This window comes from Motacilla alba, chromosome 6, assembly GCF_015832195.1.
Source record: "Motacilla alba alba isolate MOTALB_02 chromosome 6, Motacilla_alba_V1.0_pri, whole genome shotgun sequence".
Classification (NCBI taxonomy): Eukaryota; Metazoa; Chordata; class Aves; order Passeriformes; family Motacillidae; genus Motacilla; species Motacilla alba.
Genome location: NC_052021.1, coordinates 2,274,960 through 2,294,801, shown reverse-complemented (window position 1 = coordinate 2,294,801; position 19,842 = coordinate 2,274,960). Strand labels below are relative to the sequence as shown.

Here is a 19,842-nt window from a genome sequence, read left to right as displayed (position 1 = left end):
GAAGCTTCAGACCTCTGGGGTGACAGCTGTACCCACCTGCTGGCATCTCACACCCTCACACCTGAGCTCCTGCCCGTGCCTGCCAGGCTCCTACCTGTGCCCTGGGCTCTCCCCCTGGAATTTCAGAGGGGATTTAGGGCTGGCAGCCAGGCCTGTCACAAATTGTCCAAAAATGCTGTGTGATCAGCCAGGGGTGGCTTTTTGCAAGCAGGGCTTGGGTGTGAGGTTGATGTGGCAGCCACGGCGCAGCTCCGGTTACGCGCTCCGAGGAGAACAAAGCCGTAACTACACCCAACTGCAGCTCCAGTTGCCTTTGAGCTGAATCAACACGAAATTTCCCTCAGTTGTGGTGCTGCCTGAGAGATTTGATTGCCAGGAAGGAGGCAGTGGGCAGCAGCCTTGAGCCACGGCGAGGGCAAGCCCCGAGTGCTGGCATGGGATAAGAGGAGCTGGAAAATGTGCGGCTGCATCCCGGCGTTGGGCGATAGCAAACTTCCCTCCTTCCAAAACCTGCTTTTTATGGGTCAATTTGTTTCAGAGGGAGACAGGTTTATTGTGGTAGGGTTGCTGAGCTTTGGCAGGCTGCTCCTTAATTTGTGTCTCTAAAGGAAGGCAAGGGGCTCGGTTGGTTTGCAGAGGTGGGCAAAAACTCGAGCCATGCAGGAGCTGGGAGGTCAGGGGATGGAGAGGGGAATGAACATGTAAAGCAGGTCACGGATAACATCCTCATCCTCATCCTTGCAAGGAGATGATGGTGCTGGGCTGTGATGGCTGCACACCAGGACCTTTGAGAGCCTGGGGATGCAGCGCTTGTTTTTCCTCTTCCCAACCATGTTTCAAATCTGCTGTTTGCTCTGGGTGGCAGGAGCAGGTAGGAAGGGGTGAGGGAAATGTAAGCAGCTCCCTGTGGCTTCCTCTGGAGTGGGGGGTCCTTGCTGTGAGCCGGGCTTAGCCAGGCCCTTCTGCTGGGCAGCTGATAACAATTTGAATATTCAGATGTGCTTTCAGGCATCCGCAGGGGGCTCGAAAGCTCTGGGAACCAGGAGCAAGGAAAGCAGCATGGGGGCCGAGGCAAAAAAATAAATAGCTGAATAAATATATAAATGGCAACTCGCAGCAGCCCTCCCCAGAGGCAGCTGTATCCCCCTTCTCCAGACCTCACGTGGGGAGACTGAGGCACTCGAGGGGCTGCTAATTAGGGATAGTGGGTATCTGGAGCTGATCTTCTTCCCCAACTAGAGGGGAATTAATCCGCCTGGCTCTCTTCCTGCAAATACTCGGATTTCTTTTGATGTTTCAACTTTTATCTCGTGCCTCCAACAAACTCACTCTTCTCTGGCTTCCAAGAAAATCCCTCGCATCTCGCTGCCACAAAAGGTGCTCTCCTGTACTGCAGGGAGGGTGCAGGCCCTGGGAGGGATCCTGAGGACTCGTCAGCAGAGACGGGCAGAAATTCCTCAATGGAGTAGCGTTTTGTCACTGGTGGGGAATGGGAAGTGGCCATTTGTTGTAAACCGACATCCTGAGGGTAGGGCACAAAATAGCTTGGGAAGTTGGAATGCTTGGAATGCTTCCTGCTGCCATTCTCTGTATTTTCTGCTCCCTCCCTCCCAGGGGTGTGACTGGGGTGTTGGGAGCATCCCTCGCTTCCTCGTTCAGCACTAAAACAGCTCGTGGAAGGTGCCAGTCTACCCTGAGCTGCTCCCACTGCCCACCAGCAGAGCACTGCTGGGCTCCTGAGGCACTGGGTGCCCTTGTGTGGTTCTGTGGGTGTCCTCGGGGCTTGCTCCTGCTGTGGGGCTCCACTGGGAGATGCTGAGTGTGCCCTCAGCTCCATGGATTGCATGGAGGTGTGCAAGGAGCAGGGCAAGGCAGAGATTCTGCTCATGTCACCCGCTCTCAGCGGTCACACTTAGGCAGCTTTTGCTATTAGTGCCCCTTCGTGCATTTAATTGGCCACTTTTTCTGATAGGAGAGAGGTCATTCAGGGAAAATTGGAAATTCATCTCTGGCAGCTCCTGAGCTTGCTTTTCATGTGTTCTGCTGGGCTGTGCTCTGGGGACGGGGCCGTGCTCAGAGCAAGGCTCCAAAGGCATCGGTATGTCGGTGGCCTCGCTGCCTTGCTTGCCAGGTCTTGGGAGGGGAGGAGTTTTCCTAGTTCCCAGTTTGAGCTGCCTTACTGGGAGAAACCTTCTGCATGGAAGAGGCACCCAGGCTGTGCCCCCAGCCTGAGGCACTGAAATCCCAGTGTGAGGTTCACCCCCGGTGTGGTGTGTGCACCTTCAGCCAGCAAAAGGGATTTTCTGTGTGCTGTGCGGGGTCATCCCAGGAGTGCATTCCCACCCCTCTCATGTGCCCGTGGATTTTGTGAATAAAACATCAACCTTGCTCTTTCCCTTCCCAGGGACCCAACAGCGTTTTTGAGGTCTACCTGGTGGGCAACAACTCCAACCACTTCATCATCTCGCCCACCTCCATCCAGGGGAAGGCGGACATCCGTGTCCGCGTGGCAGTGCCGCTGGACTTCGAGACCATTCCCCGCTACGAATTTTCGGTAAGGCTGCACCCCTGGGCTCCGTGGGACAGCAAGAGTTTTCAGCATGACCTAAAAATGACCATTAAACATCTTGCTCTCTCTTGTCCAGTAGCTGAAGAGGGCCTAGGAGAAAGATGGAACAAACATTTCAACTGGGCCTGTGGCAATAAGGACAAAGGGGGATGGTTTTTGATGCTTGATTTAAATTTGGTGTAAGGAAGGGTTTTTTTCCAGTGGGGGTGCTGAAACACTGGAACAGGATACCCAGAGAGGTGGATGTCCCATTGCTGGAAATTCAGGGTCAGATTGGATGGGGGTCTGAGCAATCCAGTCTAGTGGAAGACAATCCTGCCCATGGCAGAAGGGTGTACGAGGTGGCCTTTAAAGGTTCCTCCCAACCCAAACCATTCTATCATAATCCCCACTATGAAACAGTGGAGCACTACAAAACAGCCAAAAAATTGGAAATGATAATAAAGAGGGAGGTGGGGAAGAGATTTGCTCTGCACTTTCTCTTTCCAACATCCAAAGGCTCAGCTGCAAGAGCTTAAGCAGAGCAGGGCCATAAAAGCTTTATAGAGCATAAAACTTTGTTTTAAGAGCACCTATCAGGCGCCAAAACCCTCCCCGTCCTCCTGGTCCAGCTCTGTCGGTGGTTTGCCTTGAGCTGGCTCAGCTGGTGAGGGAGCTGAGGAGAGCCTTTTTTACTCTGCTAAAAAAGGATGGGTAACTCTCCCAAGCTTCCCAGCGTCTCCAACCCTCCCCTTGCCTTCCTGTTTTGCCCAGCTCTTCGCGAACGAGAGCGTCCCGGACCACGTCGGCTTCGCGCGGGTGAAAATCAACCTGATCAACGAGAACGACAACCGGCCCGTGTTCAGCAAGGTCCTCTACAACGTCAGCCTCTTCGAGAACACCACCGTGGGCACCACCGTCCTCCAGGTCCACGTGAGTAGGAGCATCCCAGCTCCCTTTGCCAAGTCCCTGGCACTGTGGTTGGCTTTATGGTGTCCCTCACCAAGGGCTGGCCCGGGAAGGGAGCATTAGGAGGTGCTGGTGGAGGGGCTCACCTGGTGGGAAACCAGAAGTCCTCCTGAAAAGCTCTGATAACTACAATCACTAAAGCCCAAACAAACCAAGAGTGACTCGTTTTTAACACAACAACGCGTTTGATTTGCCTTGAAGTGTCTGGAGAAAAATGGTTCTCCGGGGAAGTGTGGACAGTAATCCTAGTTCCACGATCCCTCCTCTCCGCTTTATTTGCCCCAGAAGCTGGAGTGTTGGCGGGGTGTAGACTTCTCATGGGCTTTTGGAGCAGATGTCTTGACCTTTTCCTGTTCTCTGGAAGATGTGTGTGTGTTTCCTGCCACACCAGGAATTCAAAGAGAGAAATGCACCGCATTTCATCTGCAGACACCAATCCCAGTGGTAGCGGTGCCCCTGGTGGGGCTTTTCTCACTGCCCTCTTTGGAAGCATCATCTTCCTCCGCCAAACCGAGGTCGGTCACACGGTTAAAAGGGCAAAGGATGGAAAATTAGGGGAGTGGCTCTCTTTTGCAGAGCGTGGTATTACATGGCTGGCAGCAGAACAGAGGCAGGCAGAGGTGTGGTGATAGCAGGGGGCGTTTCCATAGGGCTCGTTTCCTCTTCTGTGGGTTGGTTGGAATTCTCATGGAGAAGACACATTTCCTGGTGCATGAGAGGGGCACAGCAAGAGCCACAACAAAACCCTGTGCTGAAATACCATTGGAAAAAGCATCAAAGCTGCCCTGGGATGGGGAGTATCACAGCAGGGAGCACCAAACCCCCTGCTACACTTCGGGTGTGTTACTGCCACTACCATTAGTCGTGAATGGGTTTGCTTGGCTCCCTCTCCAATGCATTTGCTCCAGCTGCCCTCCTGCCCCCTCCTTGTCCCCTGCTCTCCCCAGGCACAGCCCCTGGTCTCCCATCCATGCAGGAATGCCCACTCAGAGGATAAAAGCCCGGAGAAAAGAGTGGGGTGCATGTGCCTGCGTGTAAGTGTGTTTACTTTACAAACAGATGGTGTGAAACTGTATAGAGCCCCCGAGCTGTTCCCATCTGACAGTTATTAATATTTCAAGCAGATGTTTAGCTAGTCAGGCCGTCAGACACTAAACAATGAGATTGTTACTGCGTCTCCTCTTTCCCCAACTTCCAGCTATGCCAGCATTTCAGAGCGAACACAAAATGCCAGGAGTTGAATCTTCCATGGTAAATCAGAATGGATGCAATTAGTGCTGAAATCCAAATTGCCCTCCCAGCTGATCCCAAACTTTTAACAACCCTCATAAAGTACCAGCTCCTCCTGCTGCGGCCGCTTGCCTTTGAGCTGCAGCCCTCTGGTCGCTGCCCGTCTGCGCCGTGTCTCTCCACCTGCCCCACGTGCTGCAGACAAAAAGACTGCTTTCCTTGCTAATAAATTCCTCCTCTCCTTTTCTTCCTTCTTTTCTGCTTGCTCGAGAATATTCCTGGGTATTCATGCAGAGGGGTTGCAGATGGGGTTTTGGAGAAAGCCTGGCCAGCCATGTGGCATGCCCACTTCTTTGGTGGCTGCTGGATGACATCCTCATGAAAGGGGACTTCTGTTGGCTCCTCTCTTTTTGTGCTCCTTTGTGCAAAAAAATGCAGGTTTGGAGAGAGAGTGGGGTTCAGGATGGTAAGGATAAATCAGGTGGCTTGTGGGGTCAAGGAAAATGATGAGCAGGGATTAACAGGGGGGTGCGTGGGCTGGGCGAGTGGTTGCTGAAGGGTGGCAGGAGGCTTCGTGCCAGCTGCTGCTGGAGATAGCCAGGCACAGCTGGCAGGACAGAGCAGTGCCTGCAGCACCTTCCTGGCAGGGAGACAAGCAGCTAAAATCCACGGGAGCTGAGGCAAGGGGAGGTCGCTGTTCTTCTGCCCAGCCCAGTGTTCTGGGGAAGGAGGATGAGTTGCTCCCAGCAGCCCAAAAACCCCTGGGCTGTTTGCCCATCCTCCAGTGAGTGCATCCTGGCTATCCCACCTTGGCTGTGGTTGATGGGCTGTGTGGAGGAAAGGAGGGGAAAGGCTCTCCTCAATGCCACCCTCTCCAGGCTGCCCTCAGCATGGCCAGCTGAAAGGGAGAGGCAAAAGGAAAGAGCAAGTAGACTTCATTTGCTGTGACAAATGGCCGTTTGTTTCTACAGCACTTCAGCTCCTCGTGTCAGTGACAGCAGAGAAACATTGCCTGTTACACGTATAAATCAAGTGTAAAACAACCCCAAGTGCAGGCAGCCAGCAGGGACCCAGAGCTGCTGCCTGCTCCTTACTCCCTGCCTCTTTCCCTTTGGGAGGAGTGGGCTCGGACCCGTGGATTCCTGGTCAAACCTCAGCCGCTTCCCTGGCACGGCACAACCTTGTTCACCCTCTAAGACTTTGTTTGCTCTCTGCTTAGCATTCCCTCCATCTCCCTGTCCATCCATCCATCTGTTTATTCCTGTGCCTGAAAGGCATTTATTGTTTAGGCTCAGGTGGTCATTTGCTTGCAGAAGAACATCTGGAGAGGCCATGCTCCATGGGAACAACTCCTGCCCTGTACAGGGAGCCCACAGTGTGCCCAAAGGCAGCCTTCTCTCCTGCCTCCATGCTCTTGGAGCATAGGACAAGCTGAGGGAGCTGGGAAAGGGGCCCAGCCTGGAGAAAAGGAGGCTCAGGAGGGCTCTTCTGGCTCTCCACAGCTCCCTGACAGGAGGGGACAGCCGGGTGGGGTCGGGCTCTCTTCCCAGTTAACCAGTGACAGGACAAGAGGAAACAGCCTCGCGTTGTGCCAGGGGAGGTTTACATTGGATATTAGGAGACGTTTCTTCAGTGGAAGTGGTGATCAGGCATTGGACCAGGCTGCCCAGGGAAGTGGTGGAGTCACCATCCTTGGAAGTGTTCCAAGAACACAAAAATATTGGTTGTGGGTGCGTGATGAGCTTGGCAGTGCTGGGTTCATGGCTGGACTCGATCTCAAAGGCCATTTCCAGCCTTGATGATTCCATGACTCTTCACACGTGTGATAAGCCCCTTAGGCCAGACATTCCTGATTTTGCAGTGTGACGGGCTCCTTACTCCAGCCAAAGCTTCCAGGCCGTATAAATCGTGGCTGTTTGGAGTTACACGTCCATTGCGCATCCGTGATGACTGAAGGACAAGCAGCCTGTCCAGGGCTCTGCAGCTGTTAGAGGCCTCTCTCAATGCAAAGTTTATTTTTTCCCTACCCTGCTGTGCCAGGAACAGGCAGGCTAGAAAGGCTTGGAGGTCCCACACAGCAGCAGACACTTTCTGAGAAGCAGGAGCAAAGCAGGGAGGTGAGCAGAGCTCATCCCGAAGAGATGGGCCAGTTCTGCCCCAGTACCAGCAGATATTGAAATACAATTATTTTTTTTTTCTGAAACAACTGGCCATGAAGCCTTTTAATAACATAACAGAAAAGGTCAGGGAAAGAATTTCACACTTCTTGAGCAAGCAGGCAGCCAGTATAACTTCATGCCTTCCAGGAGCGAGGCAGAGGGAACATACTCTGCACCCTGAATTAACTGGGGCTCTGACACCCCCACCTGGTCCTGCCTGCCTGGTGGCCAGTGGCTTTGATGGGTGCTGGCTTTCCTGATAGGAGCAGGCTGGAAGGATGGACCCTGGAGAGATGTGGTGAGGTGTGGTACCTGCTCTGGCTTGGGGCAGAGGATGTGGGACTCTGGGATAGGAAGCTCTGGGGAAGGACCATGTTGGAGCATGAATGTGCCCAGCTGGAGCCATGATCAGAGTGATAGAATGCTTTAGGTTGGCAGGGAACTTAAAGCTCATTTAATTCCAACTCCACTGCTGGGGGCAGGGACACCTTTTGTTAATCCTTAGGTCCTTGAGTCCAGAGGCAGGAGAAGCCTGTTACTCTCCATCCTGCTCCAGGCTGCCTCATTGCCAGCAGATGGGAGTAGTGCCACTGCTTCACAAGCCCTCCTTTAGCACCTCAGCTGGGACAGGAGAAGAAGAAGTCTGAGCCCAATGGCTGTGAAGGGCACTGATGCTGGTCTGGCATCAGACACAGGTGCCCAGGTCTCTGCTCCTTCCTCTTCCAGGCATGGAGGGTTTGGAAGCAGTGGAGGGTTTGGAAGCAGTGTGGGGTTTTGAAGCAGTGTGGGGTTTTGAAGCAGTGGAGGGTTTGGAAGCAGTGGAGGGTTTGAAAGCAGTGGAGGATTTGGAAGCAGTGTGGGGTTTTGAAGCAGTGGAGGGTTTGGAAGCAGTGGAGGGTTTGAAAGCAGTGGAGGATTTGGAAGCAGTGTGGGGTTTTGAAGCAGTGGAGGGTTTGGAAGCAGTGTGGGGCTTGGAAGCAGTGTGGGGTTTGGAAGCAGTGGAGGGTTTGGAAGCAGTGTGGGGTTTGGAAGCAGTGGAGGGTTTGGAAGCAGTGTGGGGTTTGGAAGCAGTGGAGGGTTTGGAAGCAGTGTGGGGTTTGGAAGCAGTGGAGGGTTTGGAAGCAGTGTGGGGTTTGGAAGCAGTGGAGGGTTTGGAAGCAGTGGAGGGTTTGGAAGCAGTGTGGGGTTTTGAAGCAGTGTGGGGTTTTGAAGCAGTGGAGGGTTTGGAAGCAGTGGAGGATTTGGAAGCAGTCCCCTGGGCTCGTTCTGGTGGAGCTCCCCTGAGGAGCTCTTCTGCAACCTGGCCAGGAGGAGAGCAGGAGGGAGCTTTCAGCTGGCAAAGTTTTTTGGCTGGAAGAAGCTACATAAACATGGCCTTGCTCCTGAGGTCACCAACACCCAGCCCAACTTCTGGTGAGCTCCCTCCAACAGGGAGAGGAGGGGGCAGGTCAGCCCAGCATCCCCTCCTGTCCCTGGGGTGGTGCTTGGCTGGGCAGCTCAGGGAAGGTGCTGAGCCTGTGACATCTCAGGGTCCTGCCTCACAGCAGAGCTGCAGGGTGTGACAGCAGAGAGCACAGTGCCCCTCCAAACCTGCCTTTGGACACTGCTGCTTTGCCAGCAGCTTCCAGGGGCCTCCCAAAGCTGTGCTCCAGTTGCTGATGGATTTGCTAGACCTGGAGAATGGGGAAGGGGGCTAAGACGACCCAGCAGGAGGCAGGAATTAAGGGGCGGGAGATCTCCTTAAGCTCCTCGTACTCCACAGATCTGCACAGCAAAGTCCTCCTGAAAAGCTCCGATAACCAAAATCATTAAAGCCCAAACAAACCAAGAGTAACTTGTTTTTAACACAACAATGCATTTGATTTGCCTTGAAGTGTCTGGAGAAAAATGGTTCTCCAGGGAAGTGTGGAAAATAATCCTAGCTCCGTGATCCCTCCTCTCTGCTTTATTTGCCCCGGTCTGGCTTGGCTGCACAGGCTGGGATCAGTGGCTGTGGGCTCCATCAACTGGCTGCCAAGCAGCAGAGAGCTGGGGGGATGCTGCTGACCCCCTTCCTGCTCTCCTGCTGGAACCCTGGATGCTGAGAATTTCAGACTCTCTGTGCTGACAGGCACTGACCCCCAAGAGAACACTGCATTTGATCTGAGGCCGTGGAGAAGCTTCCAAAATTGAATGACGGAACTTGGATTGTGAGTGTGTAGTTTGAATAGAAGTGTGTGATATCACTTGGTGGAAAACTTAGAGTTTAAGGTGTTAAAGTATAGTAATATATATAAAGTAAGGAGGAGGTTTTGGGGCAGAGGCTGGTCCTTATTCTTCACCTTCTTCTCCATGGGTTTGGGTGGTTTTGTGTAATTAGACAGCAGAGTCCACATTGCAGCACAAGGAGGCATGGAGGGACTTGCAGGGAATGAATTGCCCACTTGCCCTCCTTCAAGCCCCACACAAGCATCTCCCAGCGGGCATTAGCCCCTGCTGTTCCTGATCCTCTCCTGCCAGCTCCTCCTGACTCCAGCTAGGTCAGGCATGGATCAGATAGATGAGCCATGCTTTGGAAACCACATCAGCACCTGTCTGGGATGGTTTGTGTAGCTATTCTTCCCAAATCCTTGCTGAGTTGATGGCTCCCTTCTCTTTGGGATATCCTCCTCCCAGATCCCTGTGAGGTTATGTGCTCTGCCTTGCCTTGGTGTCCTCCTGGCCCTGAAACACCTCTGGCCTGGGGTGGGGCTCGGTTTCTCCTGATGACAACCACCCTCAGGAAGTCTGAAATGGATGTGGAGACTTTCCAGAGCTTTAAATACACACACACACACACAGAGATAGAGAATACTTTTGGGCAAGCTGCTAGCGGGCTTTCCAGAGTTATCTTTTGGAGACCCTCAGAAACAGTGTAAGCATCTCCAGCAGACCTCAGATTATAAACTGTGGTGCCCAATTCAACCAGCAGGCATCGATTTCAGCACGGGAATGATTCTCTGTATCTTGTGATATGTGGCAAGGCAGGTAAAATAAGCACCGTGCTCCCTCGGGGCTTGGTAACCTGAATCTCTAAGGCAGTCTAGTGTGTAAAAAACCCCACTACTTTCCCTGGTTTTTAATGAAATCTGGATTAAAATTTTTAGATTATTTTATAGAGGAGGTGAAGAGATGGTGCCCCTATGTTTTTTGGCAAATGCATTAGGCTGTGTATTGTTATGTATGTGTGTGCATTCAATATATATATATATACACATATGGGTTCACATTCCTGAGCAGTCCCTTTCTCCTACCCTCCTTGGGTTTTTCCCTGCCTGAACATCATCCCCAGCGCATCCATTCACCTGGATTCTCATCTTCCCCCTCCCTGCCACTGCACTTCCTCGGGAGAAGCCTTGTTAGTAAGAACCTAATGAAGTAAATGTGCTAATTAACCTTCCATTACTCTCCTCATTAAATCAACCTTTAATTTGGTTGGCAAAGTTCCTCTCCTTTGCCACCCAGCTGTCAGTTTTCTTCTGCTGCCTCCATCTCTCTTTGGCCTCCTGTTGGGGATGGGAAAATCAATCCCGGCCTGATTTTCTTTCCCCTTCTTTCCAGCCAGCTGTAAACGCCAGTCAACAAGAAAGTAATAATGTACTTTTCCCACCCTGGCAAGGAGAGTTGCAGACATCAATAAACAGCTATTTAGGATGCAAATCACCTTCCCAATCAGCCATCAGCCTTTGAGTTTGGCAGGGATGGTGCCATGGTCTGTGGGCTCCAGCGTCCCCTCACCGCGCTCCCGTGTCCCATCACGCTGCTTTGCAGCCATCCCAGAGCCGCTGTGAGATGCCCAGAGAGTTGCATCCCTCTGGGTTTGTCCCACCCCAAGCCCTGATGTGGGTGGAATGAGGCTTTGCAACCTTTGGGGGTTCTTCTGGTTCCCTTCAGGACTCACCCCACCCTGCATCCCACCATCCCTGTGGCCAAGGGCACTCTCTGTCCCCCAACGCCTGTGGAGCTGCTGCTGTCTGTTGTTTCTTGGTGGTCTCCAAAGCTTTCCTTTCCCCTTTTTCTTGGAGAAGAAATAAATGCAGGGGGGCAGAAGCAGTTGTGGATGAAAAGCAGTAGTGGAGGCTGCAGCTCTGAAGTGCTGGCTGGGGAGGGGCTCACCTTGCAAGTCAATGGATGGATAAAAAGGCATCCAGGGGTCTTCCATGGGGAATCAGTGTGGGATAACCCATCCCCTGTCCCTTTGGTGGCACCTGGGGTGCTCTCCCAGCATTAGGACCAGAGACTGGTGCAGCCCCTCATCTCGTGGTGGTCAGCAGGGCTGCCACCATGAGGGCAGCACAGGGCTCCTCAACCTTTTTCAACGGACTGACCCTCTACATCTTGCTCAGGAGGTTGAGTTTGTGTCCTGCTCTGCAGGGAGTCACCTGACCCACCTACCTTAGGAGTGCTTTGTATCTCCTCTACCTTCTCTCATGGGTTATGGAAGTACAGGGTAGGGAAACACTGGAGGACTCCCAGCCCAGCTTCCTCCTTTCCTTCTGCTTTATGTGGATGGAAAATGCCTTGGAAAGTCCTTGCTGCAGAGGAGGAATGGACAGGGTGGTGGTAACTGGGAGCCAAATGTCCAGGGCAAGCCGGGTGTTGCAGAGGCTCAGGCGTGTGGAGAGAGAGGATCTAAGAAAGCAGGACAGCATCCAGAGGGCACTGGTGGGAATATGAAAGCATGGCTCAGCAGCAGCTCGTGGAGGCTGGAGAACTGTCAGCTGGACGTTTCTGATGTCCTCCAAGCCTGGGCTTTGTCCTTTCTTCCAGCTCTTCTCCCCACCTGTGGCCCACACAGCTCTCCCTCCCTGTCAGCATCTTAATTGATCTTGTTGTTCTCAATCCCCCCCTCCCCAGTGCTCCATCTCCAGCTGTGCTTAAACAGAGCAAAATCTCTTCCAATTTCCCTGCCGCTTAAAAGAAAATTGAATCCTTTATCTGCAAGAGGAGAGGAAAACTGCAAACACAAGAAACAGTAAAGAGTTAAATAATCAAAGCAGATGATTCCAAATTGCCTGGAAAGTTAAACATGAATGGCTTGGCTTCTTCCTGCGTGCTCCTTGGGTTTTTACAAGTGTGAAAATACGCTTGCACTCCTTGTTCCCATTAAATATTCTTATCAAGCCAGCTCTGTAAATAAAGGGAAGGGGAGGAGGGAGTTACCAGGCATGATTGACAGATCTGAAGTCCTCGTCTTTCTGTCAGGGCCCAGTGCTCTTTGGCTGTGTTTATCTCTTTAATCTAAATATCAATCCGTGAGACCGAAATGGGGTGGAATAGGAATCATGACAGCCCAAGAGCTGAGGAGAGAGAGAGAGAGAGACACTTATTGCAGCTTGTGCAGCTTCTCCCTGTCCTGATGGAGCTGTCAGGAAAAATGCACAGCTAGAGCAGAGGTGGGAAAACAAAACAAAATCACAGCCTGGCCCCTTCCCCCTGCCCAACCACAAAAAAAAAAAAAAAAAAAAAAAGGAAAAAAAACAAAAAACCAATTCAGCCTGTGAGAGGGGAAAGAAAATCAGGAAGCAAATGCAGCCCTGCTCCTGTCCAAATTGCACAAGCCAGGCAGCAGGATTTCCCCCCCCCCATACCTCCCACTGTTCCCAGCAGGAGATGGGGTTGGGTGGTTTTCCTTTGCTGCTGGCTTTGCCTGGTGATTTGGGATGTGGCTGAGAGTTCAAGGAAGAAGCTTTCCCAAGGTGATGCTCTTTGCCATGTGAACACCCTGGCCTCACACCTCCTTCTCAGCAGTCCCTTTAAGGCCATCCCTGTCTTCACCTTGATACATCCTCTCCCAGGCTCCTCGTGCTTTTACACCCATAAAGTTCCTGTGGAGCCAACACTCCTGGGATTTTAATCTGTTTTCAAAGCTGCCCACGTCTCTCCCAAAGCATCCAAGGCTGTGTTTCCTCAAGCAAAAGGCTCCCGTGGGAATCAGCACCCAGGGAGTGCTGTTGGCTGAGTGACACTGTGACACAGGCAGTGTCACCCCTGGACAGATGACCTTGATCTGCCCCTGGTGCTGCTGGCATGCTGAGGTTGGTGTGTTAAGAGGAGGGTAATTCACCTGAACTGGGCATTTGGGAACCATTAGATGTGCAAATCAGTTGGGTTTTGCCATTCCCTTTCTCCAGGCTGGGATGCAACATGTTCATGTCCATTTCGTGGCAAGGACCTGTTCAGCCCTTCCCTCCTCCTTTGTTTTTATCCCCCCTGTGCCTGCTGGGCCTCTCACCCGGGCGAGGTGCAGCTGCAGATGGTGGGTGGCGTGATCGGCTTCCCAGAGCTCTTGCAAACACTTTAGTGATCATTGAGAATTTATATTTCTTCCACCAGACTTTGACCTTAATTTCTTCCATTTTGCTGGGCTGTAAAATTCATTAGAGACCCAACAGCGAGGTGATTGAGATGTCAGGCCAGGCAATTGTGGGGTTATTTAATCGCTGAGATGTGCCACTTGCCATTTAGGTGGACAACAGGAGAATATGAAATCAATGCGGTTCATTAGCGGGGGACTCGCACCCAGCTCCAGTAAAACCCGTGGGCAATTAAATGGTCTTGGGTGTCACCAGTGAAAACCCGCGCTGGAAGAGCCTGTTTATCTCACTTTTGGGCCATCTTCTGTCACCTGGTGTTTTAAAGCCCGGTCTCCAGCCATTCCAGCAGCCTGGCTACAGCAAATCACTGCCCGCTAAATCATGGCTGCCCAGGCAAGTGTTAACCTTGCCTGTGTGGAGCTGATGTTGCAGGGGCTGCTGTTATAAAACACAATCAGGAAGGCTCTTGTTTTCCCTGGTGGCTGGCAGAAGAGGTGGGGAAAAGCTCTGCCATTCCCAGGGGGGTTGATTGACTATTTTTCCCCCCTAGGCGGGTTCAGCGCAGCCCTCCGGGGTCATTAGCGCCGATTGAGCTGGCTGGCCCTGGGCAGGCCTTGGAGCTCTGGGGAAGCGGTGGCAGCCCGGCATCGCCTTGATTCCCCACTCCTTCTTTCCCAGCTAATCATTGGAGCCACTGGGCTCCAGTGCCAGCCAGCCACCGGCTCTGATTGCCACCTCCCACCGGGCAGCCTCTCTGTAAAAGCCTGGGAGAGAGCACGGCCGGGCCAGGCAATGCTGACAAAAGAGCTGTTTTCCGACTGAAGTCATTCCATAATAACTTTAAGTAGGTTTTGCATTGGTTTTCCATTCGGCTTTTGCAGCCCGGTGATTGCATCTCATGGAAGCCCTTGGCCCTTCACATTTGTCTCCTCCAAATCACAAATCAAATCCCAATCCCTGTGGCTAACAGCAGTTAGCTGTTATTCCCCTGGGACCTGAGGTTGCCCTGAGGAAGGGATGTTTGGATGGCTGCCTACTTAATACACGCAGGTTTTGGTGGCTCCAAAAATCAGTCGGATGCCAGGGCATGGCTTCCCACCTTGGAATTCCTGTACCACGGTCTGAGCAGCCCGTGCCTGCCCAGTCAGCCCCAAGCAGCAACTACATCTGCCTCACTTTCCTAGAAAACAAAAAAAAAAACCCCAAACCTAGGAAGCAGATGGGAATCCTGCTTCTGTTTGCTTTCCCAAGCCACAGGCATCTTGCTGGAGCAGGCAGGGACGAGGCTCTGCCCGGTCACTCCAGTAGCCTGACAGCTTTTTGACGTCCTGTAATTGCTTTCCTGCCACAACTCTTTTAAGCAGAGAGCTCCTGGCCAAAGCAATTTGTTCCCCATCAATTTTTATTTCCTGCTTTGTGCATGTGAGGGAGGGAAAACAAAGAGGGTGAAGGAGAACAAACAGAGCTGGGACCTGCTCCGGTGGGAAAGGTGGGAAGGGTTTGGCTCTTCAGCCAGGCAGGAGTGGCCCTGATCATCATTCCAATGGGCTCTGCTCACCCCTGCAACCAACTTCCAGCTGCTCATCCCTGTCTGACAGTTTTGGGGTGGAGGACTGCCGTCCCAGGGGCTCCGTGGGGGATCTGAGCCACCTCGAAGGCTCTTCTTGGTTCTTTAAGCCCTCGCTGACTCCTCCTGCCGTGCTCCCTGAAGCTGCTGCGAGCAGAGTTAATCTCCGGCAGTTTAAGGAGTCGTTGAATGGGTCTGGCGGATGATGAATGTCTAAACCATTACCGGGTGAAGCTCCGTGGAGCTGTTTAAAACTGAATTCTCCCATGTAAATTTCTGCTCCATCAATCCTGATGACATGTCAAACATTGCTATTGTTTCCTGAACAAATTGGACGACATGCCCTTTCCTGCAGATTTGCCCACGAGAGCAGAACCGCTCGCCAGCTCCTCGCTTTTGTCTCCTGCTCTGCTGGCCTGGCCTGCGGGTGGGGAAGGGTGGATGTGATGGCCCTTGGTGGGACAAAAGGAGACATCCCAAATATTTGTGCCTGGGGGATGCAGATGGACAGAGAGCCAGGCCGTGGGTATTTTTGTGTGATTTGTGTGCCGGGTGCCCACACCATGCTGCAGCTCAGTAAATTAATCCTTTGGGTTATCCAGGCTTCCTCTTCTTGCCACTCTCCCAGAGTTTAGCTGCACAAATGTGGGATTTTTTTTTTTTAGAAATGGCCTGCGCTGGTGACAGCTCATAAAAGTACAGATGTGGACCTGCGTTTTCCTCCTGCCCTTTTGCAGGCTCCAGTGGGCAAATCCCGCTTTAATATTCCGGGCAGGAGAGGAGAGCCGTAAAAGCCATTTGATTGCTTCTCCAGGTGGAACCCCGAGAAACTTCCAGCCAGATGCCTTTCCTCCCCGGGCTGTGGGGATGGATGCTTGCATGCTGGGGGGGGAAAACGAGTCAGTGATTGGGAAAAGCCACAGGAAAACAGCTGGTACCCTGGGATTGCTGACAGCTCGGTGGGATTTGGGGTGTTCTGCAGGCTTGTGCTCTCTCGCAGCCCTGGGCATCGCTCTGCAAAGGGAGTGTGTGTTGCCTCCCCAGGGCCTTGAGCAGCTGAGCATCCTTTTTTACCCTTAGAGGGGAAAAAGCTTGGTAATGCAGAAACAGGTGAAGATCCCAAATTAAATATGCTGAGCGTGCATGGTTTGGCTTTTTATTTAGCATGTTCCCTGTCACGCTCAACTAACCTGCTCCATTGCCCAGCATTATCTCCATGATGTTCCGTTGCCAGGAAAGCCATCCAGCCGGCCTCACCTTCCACCTCCCTGGTGTAAATCAGGGGCATTAATTAGCCCGGCTGGTGAGGTGGTGGATGGGGCAGAGTCAGGCTGCCCATCCTCCTGGCTCCTCAGGAGAAGGGCTTTTTTGCCTCACTGGCACTTTTGATGTCATCACAGCTTGTGGTCCAGCCACCCTCCTGGCTCCCCTCTCCCCAGGGCTCCCATTCCCTCCTCGCTAACCTTCTTTTAACCTTCCTCCTTCCCTATCTTTTTTTTTTCCCCTCATCAGAAGAAAATTACACTTTCCCTGTGTTGTCTGTCACTGCAATAAGCACTTACGAGTGCAATTGTGTGGGGCCAAATGAAGGGAATTCGTTTTGCCCGTGCTTTCTGGTACTGTCAGACCCCCTGTAAATCATTATCTCATCACCAGCCCATCCAGGTGCATGGAAAATGCTTTTCTGGGCTCGGCTCTCGCACCAGCCACTTAGGAATGAATGGAACCGAGGGATTCACAGCAGTTGTGGGCACAGAAGTAATGGATAGGAAAAATCCTGGCTGGAGGTTGAGGGCTGGCAGTGCTGAGGGTACTCGAAGCACTCAAGGATTTTGGGGAAGGAGGACCCTAAAAAGGGGCTGGTGGCAGGTATTAGGATGGGGGATTAACCCCAGAATGAGCTGGCTGAAGGATGCTGCTGTGGGCAGATGGTGGGGTGACCCCCCTCCTCTCCAACTGTTTCCATATGGAAGAGTTGCCATGTTCTTCCTCCATGATGGAGGCACCTCCATGGAGGTCCTGGACCCCAGAGGGACTTGTCCCCCAGGAGTGGGTGCTGCTGGCTCTCTGGGCGTCTCTCCAGGCAGATTTCCACAGATTTGTTCCATTTTACCCAACACAGCTCCAATGCCCATGGAAAGGAAATTGCATTTCAGCAGCGGAGAGGAAAATCAGTAGGTCTGGAAAGCTGGATCCACCCGAGCACCCTTCAGCTGGCACCAAGCAGCAGGAGTTCACTTCTCAGCCTGGGAAAGGGTTTTGGGGAGGAAAACTTAAATAAACCTGTACGGTTTTCCTGCCTTTTGCTCTTTGTCACCCCGTGGCGTGGCAGGGGAGCAGCACATGGGGGTAAAGCTGTGCTCAAGCTCCTACTCTGCTCTCAAGGGTAATCAAGGCCATCGATAAATCAGGAAGGTTTCAGGAACAGGCTGTATTCCATGCCACTCCTAAAATACAGCCTTTTCCTGGAATCTGGACATAAAATGTGTCTTTGACCCTGCTTCTTCACAGACCTGTTGGTCTCTAAGTAATCCAGACAGGACTCAATTTAGAAAATGTACTAGGGGAGGAAAAGGATATTTTGGGGATTGCATTTCGCTTTCCTCACCTAAAAATAAAATTTTCTGCTCTTTTTCCTGCTGCCACTCATGCATATTTTATATATTCATTAGAGCAAAGATTTTGAAACACAAATAAATCTTGCTTTGCTCATCCAGAGCTGACACAGTGAGTTGTGAACACCTTCCCCAGAAGGTGCTGGTCATTTAGCCGTGACCAGCCTGCTCCAGCTCCGGCAGCTGCCAGTGAAATAGGTGCATCCCACAGCATCCCAAGCCATCCATCTGTGGGAATGCAGCAGATTGCACCCCCAGAAGGGCTGTCCTTGTGGAAAGCAAGACCAAAATCACTATTCCTTGCTTTTCCAGATCTGTATTTTTACCTGGGGGGCCATTCTGGAGTACAATAGGTTTTTATTCCTCCACTCTTGTCGTGGTTTGACACTGGCACCCACAAAAGCCACTCACTTACCTTCCCCTGCTATAGCTGGGCAGAGGAGAGGAGAGGAAAAAAAAAGAAATTAAAAAAGGGTTCATGAGTTAAGGACTGGGAGAAAACACTCCAAGGGCAGGTAAGAAGTGAGTTTATTCCTAATAAAATCACAGGAGGATAATGAGAGGTAAAACAAGCTCTTAAAAAACACCTTTTCTTTCCCCCTTCCCACTGACAGTGCAGGAGCAGGGTGTAGAAGTTTGTGTCAGTTCATCACTTGAGGTTTTCTTTCTCTTGGCTCAGGGAGAGGAGTTCTTCCCCAGTGAGACCACGGGGCCCCTCCTACGGGAGACAGATCTCTGTGAAGTTCTCCAGCATGGGTCCAAATCTCACGAGCAGCACTCCTACCATACCTGCTGCAACCTGAATCCCTCCCAGGGACACAGAGTCATCCCAAAACTGCTGCAGTGTGGGTCACTCTTCCATGGGGTGCAGTCCTGCAAGAACAGGCTGCTCCAGCCTGGGAGCAGGGCCCTTCTCTCCACTGGGTCTTCCACTGGATCACAGCCTCCTGCGGCTGCTTTTCTTCTAAAATCTGTCATCACAGAGGCGTTACCATCATCTCTAACTGGCCCAGCCTTGGCCAGCAGCATGTCCATCTTCACAGCCATCAGGGATTGCCTCTGCTGGACATGGTGGAAGCTTCCAGCAGCTTCTAACAGGAGCCAACTCTGTGGCCCCCTGCTACCAAAAACCAGGCCCTGCGAGCCCACCACAGCTCTAGAATGCACAGGGAAGGATACGAGCTGTGGCTGCAGAGTCCCAGCTTTCTGCCTTCACAGGGACAGGAAGGGTGGCCCTCAGGAACTATCCATGGGGACTTTTATTTCAGGTGTGCTTCCCAGGTTAGCTTAGTGTGCCAGGGAAAGTAAGTAGGTGTAACATTTCCCACTGCCAAAGGTTTTGGGAGAGATGCTGAGGAATGTTGATGGAGGGCTATTAGCTGGAGCAGGCTGGGACTCAGGGATGAGCAGGGGAGTGCAAACAGCCCCTGCCCTGCAGCTCTTGAGGGATAAATGGCAGCACTCCAGGTCTGCAGAGGGGTGTTCAATGCAACGTTTCCATAAATACCTTCATTTATTAATTAAATTTTACGTTTTCCAGGCAACTGACAATGATGTGGGCACATATGGGAAAGTCAGTTACTTCTTCAGCGATGACCCTGACCGGTAAGTGTGACTGACTGGCAGGAGTCTGACCCTCCAAAGTCCTCTTCTAACCCCACTAGGCAATCACAGGGCGATTAAAGGCGCTGGTTCTGTCCTACCTGTGAGATGCCCTATGATCCCCTGTCTGTGCTGTCTCCCAGAGGTGTGAGCTCAGCACATGCCTGACGCTCAGCATGTTTAATTGCTTTGCTAAGTTGGGACCTGCAGGCACCAGCACTGCTTGGGACCAGTAAAAGGTTTCACAGCGAGTTGTCACCCCTGGAGCAACACCTGTGGTGGAAAGCTGGGAGCATACATGGGCTGCCCAGCAGTACAGATCTGGGGCCTCTGCACCCGTTTTCTCTGCCTGCGCAGCAGCACTGAGGGTTTGCAGCAGCACTGAGGGTTGCTCACTGCTCAGCTGCATGGAGCCCTTGGAGAAGTTCTGGGACCTAATATCCCAAAGAAAAAAATTCATGAACTTCACGCTGCCAGGCTCCTGCCTCTCCATCTCCAGTGTGTGGTCACCAAGGCTTTTTCCCCTTCATTTGCTGTCCCCTCAGTTTCTCCCTGGACAAGGACACAGGTGTGATCATCCTGACAGCTCGGCTGGACTTCGAGACCACGCAGCGCTACACGCTGACCGTCATCGCCCGCGACGGCGGCGGGGAGGAGACGACGGGGCGCGTCAGGATCAACGTCCTGGACGTCAATGACAATGTCCCCACCTTCCAGAAGGAGGCCTACCTGGGCGCCCTGCGGGAGAACGAGCCCTCCGTCACCCAGGTGGTCCGGCTCCGGGTGAGGGACTGCCGTGGGTCCTCCGCTTGGGATG

The 19,842-nt window shown here is 52.5% G+C and overlaps 1 protein-coding gene across 1 annotated transcript in view; it reads left to right on the top strand.

The window, feature by feature from the left end:
- Positions 1–19,842, top strand: part of CDH23 (cadherin related 23) — a 182,495-nt gene that overhangs the window by 110,503 nt on the left and 52,150 nt on the right. The window contains exons 12-15 of the mRNA XM_038140800.1: positions 2,405–2,554; positions 3,323–3,481; positions 18,964–19,028; positions 19,571–19,808. Of these exons, the coding sequence (XP_037996728.1) occupies positions 2,405–2,554; positions 3,323–3,481; positions 18,964–19,028; positions 19,571–19,808 (612 nt within the window). The remainder of the gene's footprint in view (positions 1–2,404; positions 2,555–3,322; positions 3,482–18,963; positions 19,029–19,570; positions 19,809–19,842) is intronic.